Below are 18,675 nucleotides of genomic sequence, written 5' to 3'. Positions count from 1 at the left end.
TGGTCATATCTACTACATTTCGGGGCCTACTAAGGTAAACAAAGTCTAAAAACTCACAGGTGATATTCTCAAACATGACTTATTTTCTTCTAAAATTTCTGGAATTTTTCCTTGCTATTCACACTCGCTTTTTTTATTAGTCGCAGTATTTGCAGAAGATTTATTTCGTTTCAAACGTTTACAGTTACACTTCATCACGTAAAATGATAAAACTTGCATAACTTGGCACTTACAGGTTAACATTCCATTAATAGGTGAGTAGTTGCTTACTTGCCTTCCCTCTCTGGTAGCTTAATATAAATCGTCTGGGAAGGGGAAAGATTACTGGGCATTGGCGATAAAAAGTGTTAGTGCGAGGTACGAGGGCAGCACCAAAACTTCCCTTCCTGAATATGAAATAAACAAAGTAGAGTAACAATGTTTTATTATTTTTGAATATAATCCCCCTTAACTTCAATACACTTATTCAATCACTTTAAAAAATATATTCCTTTGGTTTGTCTGCAAAATGAGCTAAAACAGCCTCTTTTAACTCAACTTCGTCGTTAAACCCCCGTCCACGTAAGTCCTTTTTCAAATATCTAAACAAATAATAGTCTGGGCTATAGGGAGGATGATCTATCTGTTGAAACCCACATTCTAACATGGCAGCTTGTGCAACACCAGCAGTATGGACAGGTGCATTATTGTGCAAAAGACGCACGGCTCTGGTCAGTTTTCCTCGACGTTTTACACGTATGCAGTCTCGCAATTTATGTAATAATGTTTCGTAATATTTACCATTGACAGTGGTATTAGTTTCTTTAAAATCTATGAAAAGAATTCCTTCACAATCCCAAAAGATCGTGGCCATCACCTTTTTAGTTGACTGGCAGACTCTGAATTTTCTTGAAGCTGCTTCATCTTTACGACGCCACTCCATTGATTCTTTTTTCGATAGAGGGTCATAATAGAGGACCATATCCCGTCACAATAGTTTCTATCACAGGCTTCGTTTCCGACCCACAGAGTTCCAAAAAAGACCGCGCACACTCGACACGGCGTTGTTATTGAATAGCCGAAAGGTTTTTAGGAACCCATCTTGCACTAACCTTATGCATACCTAAATGATCATGCAGAATTCGACGACCGCTTGTATCAGAGAGCTTAGTAATTTCTGAGATTTCCTTGACCTTTAAACGTCGATCACTCAATACCACCTCTTCCACAATCGCAACAATATCTTCCGTTATGACCTCCACTGGTCGACCAGTCCTTGAATCATCTTCAAGGGACTCCTGCCCCATTCGAAAACGTTTTGCCCTTTCTTTCACTACAGAATACGAAGGAGAACTTTGGCCGTACACACCATGAAGCCTTTCTTTAATAATTATAGGTGCTAACCCTTCTTTTGTCAAAAACTTTATGACTTCTCTATACTCAATTTGCGTTAATTGCGACATTTTTTCGGACCCGTCTTGTTTAAAATGCTGTCAATAAAAAACTATTTGACGCAAGACGCAGCGCAGCGGTCTAAGATATATATTTAAAAGAAAACAAACTTTTATCGTGATACTGGAGCTGCATCTATGTCAGGCCGGGAAATCAATTTCAGACTTCAAAATACTCAAACACACCCACAAGGTTTCAAAAATTAAAAGTCTTAATACCTTAAAGAGAATAAAATAATATACATAAATTTAGTAAGAAACGCACATACAAAAACACAAACTCAAAGGCACACAGATCTAAGAAAAGACGTAAGAAAGGTAATTGAAATATAAAAAAACCCTTACTAAGGATAAAAGGGAGATCTGCAATATAGACTCAACAATTTTTGAGTGTCACGTAGAATATGACGTTCTTATTAGAAAAAAAAATGTGCGGTGAAAGCTGATTTGGTATCTGTCACGTACGTTTTCAACAAAGTTAGATTTTCATGAACCCTGATGGAAATCCGCATTAAACCAAAGCCAGTTTATTTTTTCTACTGCCTTTTGTAAAATACCTAATTATACACCGATCTAGCGTGCGGGAATTATTGTCGGATGGGTACGGGCCCCTTCGGACATTTCCGGGATATTAGCGCACGGGTTTGGGAGCAATCGGATATTTTCGGAGATTTGACCGTACGGCTTGAATTTTGACGTTTTTCAATTCTGACCGTCACATCAATAAATGTGTTCGTGTTGTTTTGCAAAAATGTGCCCAAAAACTAACGGTCGTAGAAAAAGTATAGTATGCAACACGTTCGCTAAACTTTTTAAGTCACTCGTTTATTAAACACTAGTGACTCAAATGGCATTTGTTGTATGTGCGCGACCAAGTTTTTGTATGTGCGTATATATTGTTAAATTTATGTATATAATTTACTTCTTTTTTAAAAAAAATCTGTTATAGGTCTGATGATACGCGCAATGTTTTAAGAATAATTTTTGAGGCCTATCGTTGTGGGTATCTTTAGGTCTTTCTAGTTTTGTGCAACCAGGTCTCGTCGAGTACCGAAAAACTTCCGACGTCTGCCTGAAGCCACCATTAAATTAGCAGATTAACGCCGCCCAATACGAAACCATAAATCTACGTCACTGGTGTGAAGGGGGTGGGGTACAGATACGTATAGAGTGCTGAATTCGCCCGCGATCGATAAAACGGTGTATCAAGGGCCCTCGTCCTCCCCCAGAAATGACGTTTCTCCGGCACATCTTTGTTTTCTTCGTCGACGGCCGTTTCGGAACTCGGAAAGTAGGGATCGGAGCGTGGGGGGACCGGGGGAACCATCCCCCAACAACCTCCTATTACGTACGAGAGAGTCGTTTAAAGAAAGACATCTCGAAACTTTGAGCGACGGGCCGAACAAATGGCTTCTAGTTCGCGTCTGCCGTCGGCGACAGGGATTGCGGGTGCCAGAGGCGCGCACATTTTTTTTATTCAATTCTAATCTGTCGGATCGCCTAATTTGCCGTCTAGAACGATATAAATGCTAAATAATGATAATAAAAGGTACTGTCGTCTAGGAAAACGCAATACTATGCAAATTCGACGCCCTTGCGTGTTTTGCTCCAGTGAAATTTCCTCAAAACCCCCCAAGGCGCCGTGAATCAATTAAAACTCGACTGCCGACCTACAAACGCCCGTTATTTGCCACAAACGCGCGACAATTTACCACAGAAATTTGCCTGGTAATTTTCTGAAATTATACGAACTGCTTAGTAGCGATGACTAGGAAATACACGAGCGTAATAGTAATAATGCTCGGAACTTGCAAATATTGACAATTAAAAAAAAAACAAGAATAAAGTTGTCCGAGCAATATATGGCTGAAAAATAAGAAAAACCAACTAAATCAATCATTTCCAACAGCAGCAAATAAGTAAATCCTAGGCAAATTTTTCGACTATTCAATATTAACACTATTATTCACCTTTCAGTAGTTTATTCCATTAATTTTTGAAAATCCTTTACATGCATTTTATTAAGGAAAGTTTATGTACAGGGTTTTCATTTATATTTTCACACCCACCTACGGAGTTTATTAAACGGGATAGGTAAAACTTTATTATTATCTTGGAAACATATCAATAAAAACAAATGATCGTACAAAAATTAACAACTTTACTTTTTTAAATAGAACACCCACCCTACATATTTAATAATAAATATATAAACTTAAATAATTGCAAAAAAGGCTAAACCAAATACCGACAAACCATATATTTTTGAAATAGGGTTAATCCTAAGTAAAAACTAAAATTGTTGACTTTTTGTACATTGCGGCGCTCATTTGTTTTTATTGGTACGTTCAGAAGGTAAATAGAGAAAAAATTAACTGAAAAGTATAGTATCGTAATAAAATGAAAAGAAATTGCAAAACAATCATAAAAATACAGTCCACCAAGCAATTCAGTTGCAATTTAGTTGCGAAACACAATCATTTTCACCAGCGTTAAAAATTAAATAAATTTTTCAATATAGATGGATCAATCAATATTAAAAAAACAAAATAATTCAAGAAAAATATAAAATTTCTGATTTTTCGAACCAGAAGTGTTTTCCATTAATTTCTTCAATATAACTAAAAACATGTCAAACTTGGATCAATCGATGGAATCTAGAGAAGGGTTTGATTGACTGATGATAGAAAATAGGAAATAACAAAAAAAGCGAAGAAAAATCGATGTCCAATAAAAATCTGTCTCATCCCAGACAATAATATGTGGCGTATTTAAAAGGATGGGGAAATTTTGGAATAAATTCTCAATAAAAGATAATTCTTGTTTACTTTTTACAACACTTCTGCATTCTTCCTGCTGAGTCGAAATTGCTGACATTTCGCCAATCATCCTGTTGGCTCCTTCTCGGCTTGACTGAAACTGGCTCGTATCGTATTCTGCACCTGCTTATATATTGTTTAAGGGGGGGGGGGGGCGCTAATGAGTTTAATGAGGTTAACAACCTTAACCGCGACTCAGGTCTCTACCTGTCATCCATTTGGGAATCAGTGATCCGAAACAGTGTTTATACCCCTCATTAGCGCCCCCCCTTAAACAATATATAAGCAGGTGCAGAGTAAAATACCAGCCAGTTTCAGTCAAACTCTGGAGAAGCCAACAGGATGATTGGCGAAACGTCAGCAATTTCGACTCAGCAAAAATCGACGCAGGAGGAATCCAGAAGTTTTGTAAAAAGTATTACAGTGACCTGTGGAAGTTTCTTTGAAAAAATAATTCTTGTTTACATTTATCAGCCAGCGAAATTGTTTAGAAAACGCATAGTTCAAAATAATATTACATCTTTCAAAATGATTAATATTTTTTAGAAACTATTGGAATTGAGGATAGGTTTTTCCTATGTAAAATAAGGAGGTTAATTAGGTGCTGCAGTTTCACATAAACAACTCTAGAATTTCAATTTTTTCGATAAAATAAAATATTATAGAGTATGTCACGCTAAACTTATTACAGTTCATAACGGATGACCTTAGCAGACCTTCCAGGAATTTTCCTATTTTTCCATATATTCCCGACCTCTGAGAATCCTACACAATACAGTGTGTCCAAGATTAGGATCCAAAGCATGGGAATCTCAGAACCTTTCGGTTCAAATTAGGAAAAAATTGTGTTCTTTGAAACTTTCTTACATACCGTTTAGAAACATCAAAAATTTTCATGGCCTGCTGAGATATTTGGGAAAAATGAGAATTTGTCAATGTTGAATTTATTTTTGCCGGACTATATTTGATAAATAACACTTTCTCATTGGCACTTTTAAGATACTATATGATGGTATTTTTGGATTTGATATTCGAAGTTTCGTTTTTAAGAAACTTCAACTTTCAACTTTTTGTTTCATATGGCCAGAAAAAAAAGTACACGATCTGATTACATTTTTTGCATTTCTTGTACTTTTTAAAAGTATTTTTAAGAAGGCGAATAAGAAAAATAAGTAACGAAAACAACAAATACATTAACGCATTTTTTATTTAATTCAAATCAGGTGTTCAAACAAGTTTCCGTTATTTTCTAAACATAAGTATGAGCTTCTAACTGTGGAACTTAAAACATCATGTAACATCTTGGGTGCAATACTGTTAAATCCGGCACGTTGTCGTAACTGCTTTTCAGATTCAAAAAAATATTGGTAAACTCGATTTTTAAGAGAACGCCATACGAAAAAGTGACGAGTTAAGTCCGGGGATCGATGGGAGCGAAACTTCCGAGAATCCGAGAATTAGATGCAACTCTTAGTGAGCACCTAAAAAATTATTCGATATTTAAGGACACTTCCAAATAAATTCAGAACGATCAGTTATAGTGCATGCTGAAGAATTCTCCGTTTTTGATTAAGGTAAGTTTTTTCCAAGAATTGCAAGCAAATTTTTCCACGAGCCGCCACTGGCCTAGACAGTCTACTATTACATACTTAAAAATTCTTACAAACACTTTCTCCATTTCTAGTAACAGTTATATACCTAGTATCTGAATCCTAAATTGCAAAAAAATTATATAAAACTCGGGAATAGTATTTTTTTGCCTAATTCCGCAGTTTTACGAAGAATATTAAAGAATATTATTACACACAGATACACCTAATATCTAGGTGCCTCTGATGTAGTCTAATATTTGTTCTGATGTATTCATTATTTAATAAATTTGATTGATTCATTGACTGATATTGTCAAATTCCCGTTTTTTTAAGTTTCTAAACGGAATGTAAATTAACTTCGAAGAGTGAAATCCGTGAAATTTTTGTAAGATTATAACGTGTATCCTTAAAGTTTTGAACATTTTCCATTAATTGAAACAAATTAGAATTTAAACAATGTCAATATGTATTTATTAAATAAATATTTTTAATTTACTTGTAGATTGGCGTCTACAAGCGGATTGGACCGTAATCTTGTCAAATACTATTGTTGAATTGAACGAACTTTACTTGTGGGATCTCTAATTTAGATTTTTTTCAATCCAATGTATTCATTGAAATTTATTCATAAACATATATTAATATTTATCAAAATTCTTTGCTAAATGCCTTAAACATGCCCTTTTCTATAAATAACATTATGTAACTAAAGTTATAGAGATAAATAAATTAATATGTGCAAAGTTGTTTTAAAATAACTTCAAACGCCCATATCCTAAAAATTAAAGGACAACCGCAAATTAGAGGATAACCTCAAATGTTCAAATTGATGTTAGCCATAGCTGCTGTATCACACGTTCCCGTTGTTTTTTTAACTTCCAAAGTAAACACGCTTTCTAAATCTGAAGAAAAAGAAACAATTAAGAAAAATAATTTTCAAATTAGTTTACTTTTCTATTTAATTATTTTTATTGTAATACTGACGCTGAGACAACACATAGGATTTTTTCAAAAAAGATTTTAAAATCGGGTATTTTTTAAAAATATATTTTAAATCTCAATAATTTGTAGTTTGTTAATTATTTTTCAAAATCGGTAAAATTCGTACAAAATCCATTACAATGCTGTGAAATCCCATGGTTATGTGAAATCTAGTGTACCAATTTTGGTTGGTGACTTGTCCCTTGATTTAACCAAACAGTCACGGTCCCGCTAATAAAGGTGGTGCTACACGCTCCGTTTGACGCAGGAATCTTCAGACTTACCTTAGATTCGGACTTAATCTTCTTGTTGGGCGGCGGCGTCGTGCTGTTCACTCTCGGATCGTCCGACACGCCGACGTTCCCGCCGCCTCCCATCGACGTCGAGTTCACCACGTTAGTCTGACACGCTCCGGTCCCGCCCGCCGCCCCAACTTTCGATTGTTCCGGTTTGGCGGCGGAACCTTGAGCGGTGGCGGCCGCGGGACTTTGAGGGGGTCCCGGCGAGGGACCCGACGGTACCGGCGGCCCCGGGCCGGTACTGGCGGGGAATAACGAGCGCGGCGGTCCCGGTTGGGGAGCGCTCGCCGCCCTTATCATGCCGTTTATATCCGCACTCGCGGCGCTATTCACACCCCCGAGCGACATGGCCGCCCCACACGAGTTCTGAACAACACCAACCGAACCAACACTTCCTGCACCACCGACACCAACACCGCCGCCGCCCCCCTGCATCCCCCCGGCACATTTCGATAATTGTTTGTCACCCGACGACGACGATGACGAAGCAGACGAAGATGACGACGACGACGACGACGTCGAGGAAGACGATTGACAGACCGACGACGGCTGCGACAGCGAGTTGGAAGTTGACGAACCGTGAACTGAAAATACAAAAAAAAAATTACTTTAAAAATGTATACAGACTTGTTCCAATATCAGCATCGGCTTTGACCGCTTAATAAGTAAGGTCAATTTTCACTAAGCACTCAAGTTACAGTACGCTAACGGTCAAGATTTGATTTTTCAATCTACAATCAAACGTCGTTCTTTTTTCTGTGGTCTCGACGTTGTAAACGGATTTTATGTTGCTTAAAAAACTGCTGAATAGTGAATTGGCTGCTATTGCAATATGTTTGGACGAAGGAGAGTATGAAAATAAAAAAAACAGAAAATTGATTAAAAAGCATTAAGCACAAACTTCGGAGTGAGTTTAAGACCGGCCTGTTCTAAAGCGGAAGGGGCCATTCTTTTCAGCACGTTTGCCACAAGGCAGGGCCGTATGTGGGATGTTAGCCGACAAGAACAGTGCCGTGCGGATTATGGTATTTTAAGAGTAGGGAAATTTCCTTTGGTTAAACTGTTATATAAATTCATATTAGTGTCCTTTTTATAAATCTTCCGAAAACAGTCCCTACTTGGGAAAGCTCGTTTTCAAGTTGATTAGATAGATGGATAGATCTCCTATATTAAAAACACATTAGAAAGCTTAAATTGATTTCCAATTTAAGGGTTTAACATAACGACTCTAAAATATTTTGCTAGGAAAATCTAGACAAATACAAAATCTTATTGATTTATAATGGATATTTTCCCAGTTTGCTATTGGTTGATTTTCTTAGCCATCGAAGTTTTGGAGTTATTTCTACTCCGTCTTCTGTTTGTGATTAGTAATTACCAACTTTTTCAAGATTCAGTGTGCCATTTTTATTCAGGTGCCATATTCATTTTAGTACAATTATGTTAGTCACTTGCGATGTTCAGCGACGCATTGGCCGGTTGCCCATAAAATTATAATTTTAAATGTGTTTCTGTTTCTGAAATCGACATCTGGGAAAAGTGAAGCTATAAAATTAACGTCCGAGATTGTGAATGTGTTGTGAATGGCGTCCAAGAAAGAAAAACGCGGAAAGATCGTGGGGTCCCAAAAAGTCTACTTGAAATGCACCATAACGGAAGAGTGAGGACGGTTGATATATGACACGTATCAGAAGAATATTGTTTTAACAATTGAATATTGTTTTAACATGAAGAGTTGAGTAATGTTTTGAACATTGGCTATTGTCAAGAAACTTTGCGTGAGTTCGTACGAAGAATTAGTTTTTATTACAAACCCACCAATACGAGTAAGTTTTGATGGAATCAGGAAGAATTTCGGAATGGAGGCCAAGATATTTAAGAGAAGTACGGTTTCGCGAGAGGGGCCTCCGGTTAGACCTTCATAAAAATTTACTAAAGTTAAATACCGGATTATGTGGTAAAAACGGTATATTGTTTAGTGAGGTGCATTCGGCGCATATATTATATACAGTGCTACAACTCCCACCATATTATCGTATATTTCAATCCCATGAAGCACAACTGAAATTTAAGCATTAAGTAACAACATTCCTCTCCCACTTCAAGTGTCTATATCCGGTTTTTGTAGATACGTTACCTAGAAAGTAAACAATCTGGTTAATCTTTGCTATTTATTTTTTTTTGTTTCTATTACCGACAGACTGGTAACACACAATCGAACGTCATCGCTTTGTCTAACCCTTTACATAAAGAACTTTTGGAAAATGAGCTGAAAATTTTTCAATACTTTCAAATGCGCATTTGATTATATTTTAAATAAAATTTCATCGGACTTGATAAGAAAAAATACAACCTTTCGAGAATATATCACACCCCTGAAGAAGTTTGTCTAGGCTAGGAAAATGACCCCTTTTAATCATTAAAATTATTATTAAAAACGATATGGATAATATCGACTGAATATACGAGACGGATTGTAGGCAAAAACAAAACCATTTTATTCCTAATAATACCTACAAAGCGGTAATTCGAAAAATAACATTAAATTTAAAATGCTTGTGGCATCTGAACTTTTAAGACTGCTATATATAAAAATTATATTTGTTTTTCAGTGGGGTAGGAGTTAGAGAACCATCGCTGCTTTTTTGAAGTGGTAAATATAATTTGTTTAACAGTAAAACCGGAAGTAGATTGAAAATCATAAACAGAGGTTTGTTGTCGTCTTTGGGGCTACTCGATCCTATTAGAAGTATGATGGGAAGTAGACTGTAAAGCTTGGAGGGAGCCTTCCTTACATGTCCTATCCAGAAGTTTATCGCGCATACAAATATCAATATCGAACATATAATCTGTTTTTTAACCGTGTTATAATATCGACGCATCATTGCCGTAAAATAAATCTATATGATTTTTTTCTTTCTCTGCCTTTTTCGAAACAAAAAACATCTTCACAGGGACGAAAGAAAGTACCACAGATGGAAGCGGAACACAATTGGCCGGCACCTGATGGCACTATATTCACATTAGCCGATAGTCATCCAACAGTCCAGTCTCGATATATTCAAAATATTGCATCCAGAAATGAAATAAATAATAAAGGCCAATTTCCAATAGAGGCACAAGTAGTGTTGAGGCTGGCTAATTGACCGCTTCCTTAATTGACTATTCAAATTCAATCGAAATGTTTTAAATAACATCTTATAAATCAATATGCGTTTGTGGAGTTCAATTCACCTATAACCATCTTCAAGGAGTACCGGAATACGAATTTCATTGTATTTTTGAAAATTATTTCGGTCGATGAACGGTGAATTGACTGGTCAATTGACACAAAAAAATTCGACCCGTTAATTCGATATGGCTAACCTCAAGCCACAACACGCTTTCCTTAGCGACGTCATCATATTATAAAAATGTCTCTTCTTATATATAGCGATTTTAAATGTTCAGATTGATTTACAGCTGTGTCTTGTTGATACTATGTATTAATTTTTTGACCAATAATTTTATATATTAAAGTAAATCATTTTTCTATTTTCCTAATGGTGTAATAGATTCTTAAAGGGTGCTATTCTTTCTTATCAATAAAATTTAATTTCAAAAATTTAATATCACGATCCTTTCAGTTTTTTTTTAACATATCACATTTACCATCATTTTTTTCATTTTCATAGTCTTCTTGCTCGAAACCTATTGGAATAGTACCCAATTCACAATTCACGCGCTTTACAGGCTGTCTCAAACACCCACATTTTTTATTTCACGCTGTTCCTGACTATAAATACTTCCATTCAATATAAATAAGTAACTACTTCACTCTGTTAGTTATTACTAAATTCGTTTTTAGGTAATACGTTTCATACACCTATGCAACTTTTTAATTACTTTTTTTTCTATCGTAAACAATTTCCAAGATATCAGCGGCCGACACACTATTGCGACGCCCTCTATAACGTGTAAACGTCAGAAAGAAATGTCAGCACCTTAAAAGTTTATTAATATCTCTAGTAATTAGTTTAATTGTAACTTTTTAAACAAAAATTATAAAAGGTGTATGTTTAACAAAAATTATCCCGGGTCAGACATATCAAAAAAGATTCTTCAAATCAAAATTTTACATGTTGACACAAAATAAAGGTAACTACAAAAATTTACTAGGCCTATAGACGTTTTCCGGGAAAAAATGCAAGATCAAATGGTAACACGCATTTTCCTAAAAATCAGGCACTCTTATCTCAATTGTATCGAGGTTAGGGTGCAAATCACCAAATTTCAAAATACACGGGACCCATCAATAAACATACATTTTAAAAAGTAAACTTCGCCACTCTGTATACTAGGATTCTTTTTTATAGTCAAAACAATATATGGCTAACGGATTGATCTAATTTTGTGACACCTTATATATATTTAAATTATGGAAAAAAGCATGTATGATATAAATATGTCACATTAATTTTCCAAAATTTAACATTTATAAAAAAAGACAATAAGAAACACGTAACATGGAAATCCACTTAGTAATAAAAGTGAGAAAATTATACAAGTGCCGACAATAAATTCAACGCAAAACGGGAGCGTCAACAAATTCTATCTTCATCAGTTGATTCTCCTTCCGTTGAGTTAGTTCGACAGATGTGCCGCGATGACGACAAAAGGCCGTTGAAAAAAGATCAATTACGCAGGCCCCCTTTATGCGCCGCACGCCATAATCGATTCCCTTCGCCCCTAACCGACACGAAGGGGTCGCTAAAACGCGAAAAACAAAACTCGTTTTCTGTGGGAATAACGCTCCAATTTTCTGCCGAAAACAATTCAATGCAATTTAAAAGAATGTTTAAGTAAATTTAGGTTAGCATTCGCATTTAAACAACGTTTCTTTTATAAATGATAAACTTGATCAAATTTGATAGAAAGCAAAAATATATTTCAAAATCCGTAAAACAACTTTTACGCACGAATTTTAATTATATGTGCAATTTCATATATATCTTATGCTTTAATATACAGATCTGTGAAAAATGGACTCAAAACATATTTTTATGATAATGTCAATAATTTTTTTCAAAAATGAAACTAACATAAGGTGACCAACTATTTTTTGCAAGTATTTCATAGGTTAAAAAACGATAAAAACTTTATTTTCTTTTAAAAACACACTTTTCTTCAGACTGGATTTTTTTTGGCTAAATGAGGTCACATCCGAACAATTTTCAGACTGTTACGACGGCAGATAATATTTTTACAGTTGCGGCTTCTCACTGTTCCAATAATCATTCCCTATTTTCCCTATTTCTATTAAAACTTATAAATTTTAATGTCTTTTCATTTCTACCCATCTTTTTTCAAGTTCTATTTTCTCATCGTTAGATTTCTTCAATTTTTTTGATTTAAATATAAATTTACTCTTCGAATGTCTTCGAAGAGAAAATTGTCATTAATAACAATTACTTTCATTTCCTTCATTACAAATTCAACTGTGCAGAAACTTGTTCCCATTCAATTTTACTATTTATTTCAAACAATTTAATACTCTAAAGTTCACTATCCATTCTTCGAGATATTTATAACAAATTTTATTAAAAAAAAATAACTTATTTTAAAAATTCATCTTCCAATCTTCCAAAACGTTCAGTTTATTCTTTAGAATTAGTGGTAAAAATCCATGATTAAATCTTGATTTACATTGCAGTATGAAATCGTTTAATATAACACAAACTTCTGTTGCTGAAATTTTACCTTTTTTGTAGAGTAATTTTATGAAACAACGACACCTGACTGTAAATAAAATAAAGCATAGGTTCCGACATTCGTCATGACTTGAAAAATATAAACGTAGCGGATCATATAACTGCAAAACGCGCTTTACTGCTGGAGTTAAAGCAAGCCATCTGACTTTGGAATAACCAAGCAGTTTTTTGTATTAAACACAAAATTCTTTCAAACGTACTGCCCCTACTGTAAACCGATTTAAATATAAATATATATTTGCAGATTGTGCATTTAACCAAGGAACCAATTTTCGTTTAAACAATGTCCTTTTGTTATCGCTCATACTTGAATTAATAATCTAAAAATTATATTACTAATATAATATTTATTTTGATTTTAAATATCTGAGATATAATACTATAATACCTACATGCAACCTTACCTTCACTAGATAAATAAAACAAAATTTTATTTTAAAAAAACAATTACATACATAGGAGAACCTAGTGAAAAAGTTTCAAAACATTTGTCAAAATATGGTTTAAAAATAGCTTTTAGAACTAACAACACAATAGGAAAATATTTAAAAAACAATAATTCGAAATGTCCAAAATCCCAAAAATCAGGTGTCTACAGGTTAAAATGTGGATCTTGTCCTAAAATTTATATTGGACAAACAGGTAGATCCTTCAAGAAACGCATTAACGAACATATAAGAGCGTTTAAAAACAATAGTCTAAATTCTAATTATGCTACACACTAAAACACAGAAAAACACATTTTTGACGACAATTTTGATATATTACATATAGGCACAAAAAGTAGAAAATTAAATTTACTGGAAGCCATGAAGATTAACAAAATGAGACATTGAAATGTATTGCTTAACGATCAATTAGATTTGAATACCTCTCCTTTATTGAACTTAAATTCTCGCAACAACATTAATTAAGGTTTTATGGTCATTTTTCGGTATATATAGTACGATAATATTACATTTGATAAAGACACGGTGTTGTCGAAACAATTGTCATATCAAAATATATAATTTCGTGAAAATCTGAACTTTTAGTTCTTATTTATTTTGATAAATGGATTTCCATCAAGTAAAAGCCTCCTCAGTTCAAATTTTATTTTATTTTGTACATCTCAAATCTTGTTAACTTGAACAAAAAGTAATTTAACAAGAAAGGGAATTCCCATAAAACTTTGCCGTACATACTACGCACGCGTCAAACATGGCGTACACATTGCACAGCAATGATCTGCCTGGGTATTACGTACACAAATATTCGAGAGGCAGATATATCCACCTCTTTTCACAAATGTTATTTTGACATTGTTAGAAAAAGAGGTCTGTAGTATCTATCTATCTCTCCAAGTACGTAAATGGCAGCCATATGAAATAAAATAATCTAAAAAAATATTTTAGAAATACAAATGAGTATAAAATTATACAAATGAGTATTTTCAGAGTATAGGATTTATTCGACCTTGACGCTGAGACGTCGCCCATGTGTCTCGAGCGAGACGGGTGAAACTGTGAATATTTATAAACTCAATCGTATGCAAAACTTTTAAATGCAAGACGTACTTTGTGTATCATTATTTATTATTATGATCCAAGTTGGGTAAAAAAAAACGCAGTTACATCAAAACATATCAAACATCAAAAAGGATTTAGTAAAGCAGCCTTGAAAACACAACATAAATTGAATAGACTTAAGTTTGCATAAAAATATGTAACAAAAGGTGACTCTTGGCAACATGTCATATTTAGTGATGTAAAGCAATTCAATCTGGATATTGCCGATGGATGTAAGTACTACTGGCGTGATTTGAGAGTTGATTGAAAAATTGGCATTTATCGATGGGCGTACGACTGCTGTTAGTTATCAAGCAATGTTACATTATTGCTTTCTACCATTTATTACGCGGACCGAATACGAAAACATAGGACAGCGCACCCATCCATGTAGCTGCAACTACACAACAGTGGTTTCAAGATTTTAATAAGGAAATTATATGATCAGGAAAAGCCAAAAATAAATAATATAAACGAACTCAAACAAAGACGAGATCAACTTTTTCAAAAATTCAACTAATACACTTAAGGAGTGAATTGATAGCGCGCCTAAAATATTAACAGATGTTAAAATATAAAGGTGGTTGGACGAAATATTAAGGCAACAAGAGATAAATATAAGAAGTGAGTTTATAATTTTTCACAGTACAAATGTGTAGAAGGCGAGGTATTTATTAATTATTAAATAAAAAATATAAGTAAAAACAAAGAAATATAAGTAACTTGTGCGTACTATTTATGTACCTAAACTATTTTTAGAAATAATCAATTGGTTTTAAACGAAATCTTTAAATATGTATGTTTATTTTCCAGTCGAAAATTATAAGAATAATTTATGTAGCGAAACACGGATTAATTTGTTTTTTTTTAAGGATTTGCGGCCTATCAGGTGCGGCTGTAAGACAGTGTAGGTTGACATCTCACACAATTGAGTTGGTTTTTCTCTTTACCGAGAACATTTTTGTTTGCAAGAGAACATGTGGTCTTTTTCCGTCTCCACATTGCATTATTATGTTTTGATGGTATCTGGTTTTTTGTAGGTATGTTCAATAGTGGTGTGGCAGAGGCTATTTATTTTTCTAAGTTCTTCATTCTTTTGTAGTAGCGAAAATATCTTTGTCTTCCTCGCTCACGATGGAAAATAAAGTTTCCCAACTTTGACTGCGAACTTTCGCCGTATTTAAACCAATAAAACTTCATCATTTTTAAAAAACATTTACTACATATATAATTTTCTACTGTACCGTTTGGGACAAAAAACGGCAAATACAAAAGTTAATCCAGTGAGTTATTTTCAAGATGTATTTTAACATATACAGGGTGTTCCAGAAATCACCAACAGATAAAAGTTTAATCGAACACTCTGTACAGTTAATAAATTCCGCTAAAAAATCTGTACATTGCTTGTAAAATGTGTCCTTTACACAAATCCAATAGTTTTTATCATAAAAGCAACATTCAAAAATAAAATAATATTCTAGAATTTATAATTTATATCTTAGATGGTTGTAACAAGGAGGCCGTCACCTCAGCCAAACTATGCTCCTTTCATTATATATAAAATGATTTAATCGAAAAGACAAAAACAATGAATTTTGGAAGCGTTTATTAAACCAAATAAAAGGGCTCAATTGGCTCAAACATGTAATTAACCTCTGATTGCACGTTTGAGACAAAAAACTTCCAATATATAATATCCAATTATATCCTAATATATGTATCCTATACCTAAATTCATTTGGTTTCGAAATATTCGTTAAGTTAAACGCAATGTTAAAAAATATTCTAGGTAGTTATAATACAATATGTATGGGATTGTATATACGTCTGAGGTATGTTCTGCATAACCTTTCTAAAGCGGCAGTGATAGATTGGGAATATTTTTCATTTATTATTTGAACTTCTGTTCTGCTTTAGATGCTCTCTGTTATCGATGGTATTTGCGTTTACGCATTTACATTCATTAAACCTTTCATTTAAATAGTGGTCAACAAATACTACATAATGAGCAGGAGCGCAGTCTTGTTGAAAGACAAGGAACCTTGTTTGTTCCAATAGGAGCTCATCCATATAATTTTCTAATCCGCCCTGAAGAATATTTACATACGCACTATCGTTTAAAGTAACGTCGAAGAAATGGGTACCTATTATAATGTTGTTTGACGTCCTTGAAATAGAAATTACCTGTAGCAATGAGGATTTACGTGACCCACTGTCCGCTGGTTTTTCTATTTGTCATACCACTGATTGAAAACGATGACTCGTCGGCCCAAAAAACATTTTTTAAATAAGCATCATTTCGGTTAATTAACTTTTTCTCGATGCCAGGAATACGATATATTTTTTTGATCAATAAATTCTTGATTCAAGTTGGTTTTCCGATATTTTTCTTATGGATATATTACGATGTTCTTCAATTTTTACTCCTTCAATCACTATCTTCATGTCTTTCCAATATTCTCTTTCTTTCTGACTCGCCCGGATGTTTGTTGAAATTTCTCATGGCTTCAACGTAAAGCTTTTTTTCTGAAACGTGCATTTGGGAGTTAACACGTTAACACGTAGTTCCCTTTCAGCAATTTTAGCCCTCTTAATTGCTTTAAGAGATGTTTCAAAAATTAATTGTTTTTCTCTTTCAGGATAAGGCATTTTACTTCACAGCCACCTTAGATATAAATTACAAATTAAATTAAAAGCGCATATATCTCACAAACCATTGGGTATAGAACATATTATAAAACAAGAAATGTGTAGAATTTTTAGTGTATTTTCATTAAAAACTTTTATCTGTGAGTGATTTCTGCAACGCCCTGTATATATCAAAATATATCTTCAAAGTAGATTTATATTTTTTAAACAAATTTTGTATTTGACGTTTTTTTTCCCAAACGTTAAATACAAAAAATTAAAGGGACAATATAAATGATCAATCGGTACAAGAAAAAAAAACACTGCCCCACTCTAGAAAACCTGTAAGTTTAATAGAAATTTCAGTAAATTTGAAATGACTTTCCAAGTTAACAAGGAAAATTCCTACAAATTGGTCCAGTTTTATGTATTTTGTTTATTTTATTATTTAATAATCAGAAAAAGTTTTCAGCAGACCTTATCCGTTTTAATTTTTAGTTGTGTGACGTGAAAAACGTCAAAATACTATAGCTAAAATCTACCGAAAACATTCGATCGCTTCTCCAAAGCCATGACTAAAATACCGGAAACGTCCGAAGTGTGTATTTTACAGTAGCGAGTAGAAAAATGAATTTATATTGAAAAAATTAAGTCGTTTGTTATAATATTTTCATTAAATTTGTTAATATCAAGAAAAAGCTTTTTATCCGAGTTTTCATCGATTCATTTTAATATTTTAAGTATCAGAGAGACGTTTTCCGAATTTTTGCAAATAGTTTATTAAGTTTTCATTTCACAAGTCTATACCTTTAAGTCAATGCCGTGAGAAAGAAGTTTGGTTCGTGTTTCATTACATATTGCAATCACTGTTTCCATTATTAATGGTCTTTATTAGCCTACACTAATCAAACAATTTCCTATTAAAATGTCAAATTTTGATCCAGTTTGCGTTTGTCAAAAAACATTTCATGCCACCCTCCCCTACAACACGCAGGGGATCGTTGAATGGAAGCAACGACCCCTCAAACCTCTAATGAAATTGTTTTACAACCCATACCGACCAAGGGGCCGATGTCCATCCCATCCCGCACGAACTTAATTAATTAATGAACTCCCCTCGACACCCCCTACGTCTCCTGAAAACTACCGACTCACCATTCCTTTCGTTATGTTTGTCCCGCGCCTTGTCCCGACGGTGGCCGCTCGAGCCCCTCTTTCCGGCCCCCGCGTTTCCCCCCAACGACGCGGAAGACGCCAAAGTCGACGATGCGACGCCCGCCGGCGAAGGGGTGGCGCCGGAAGGCGGCGGGCCGTTGCCGTTTCCGCCAGAATTGGAGGCCCCGTGTTTGCCCCCGCCGCCGCCGCCGCCCTGCTGCTGTCCCGCCGGTCCCCCCTTGGGTGGTTGCTGTTGCTGCTGATCCGCTTGTTCTGGGGTGCCGTTCTGCTCGTTCGATTTGACAATTTCGTGTTTCGCCTGCCAGTGCGATAAAGATACAATGGTAAAATTAAAATAACCGAGCATTTAAGATTTTTTTTGCCTATTTTTATTCATAGGTAGTGTTCGAAACCGCTATTGAGATCTAGCAAACTTTATAAAACCCAGGAATCGTGAAATTGGGACAAAGCTCC

The 18,675-nt window shown here is 34.5% G+C and overlaps 1 protein-coding gene across 2 annotated transcripts in view; it reads right to left on the bottom strand.

Moving 5' to 3' along the window:
• LOC132700588 (zinc finger protein 608) overlaps positions 1–18,675 on the bottom strand; it is a 152,674-nt gene that overhangs the window by 45,118 nt on the left and 88,881 nt on the right. For both annotated transcript variants that reach the window (XM_060668007.1, XM_060668015.1), the window contains exons 5-6: positions 18,202–18,520; positions 7,107–7,705 (exon numbers count right to left, since the gene is read on the bottom strand). In XM_060668007.1, coding sequence (XP_060523990.1) covers positions 7,107–7,705; positions 18,202–18,520 — 918 coding nt within the window. The remainder of the gene's footprint in view (positions 1–7,106; positions 7,706–18,201; positions 18,521–18,675) is intronic.

This window comes from Cylas formicarius, unplaced genomic scaffold (assembly GCF_029955315.1).
Source record: "Cylas formicarius isolate icCylForm1 unplaced genomic scaffold, icCylForm1.1 PGA_scaffold_10__41_contigs__length_53128322, whole genome shotgun sequence".
Taxonomy (NCBI): Eukaryota; Metazoa; Arthropoda; class Insecta; order Coleoptera; family Brentidae; genus Cylas; species Cylas formicarius.
Note: the sequence above shows the minus strand (reverse complement) of the source record. Positions and strands in the feature narration are given on the sequence as shown.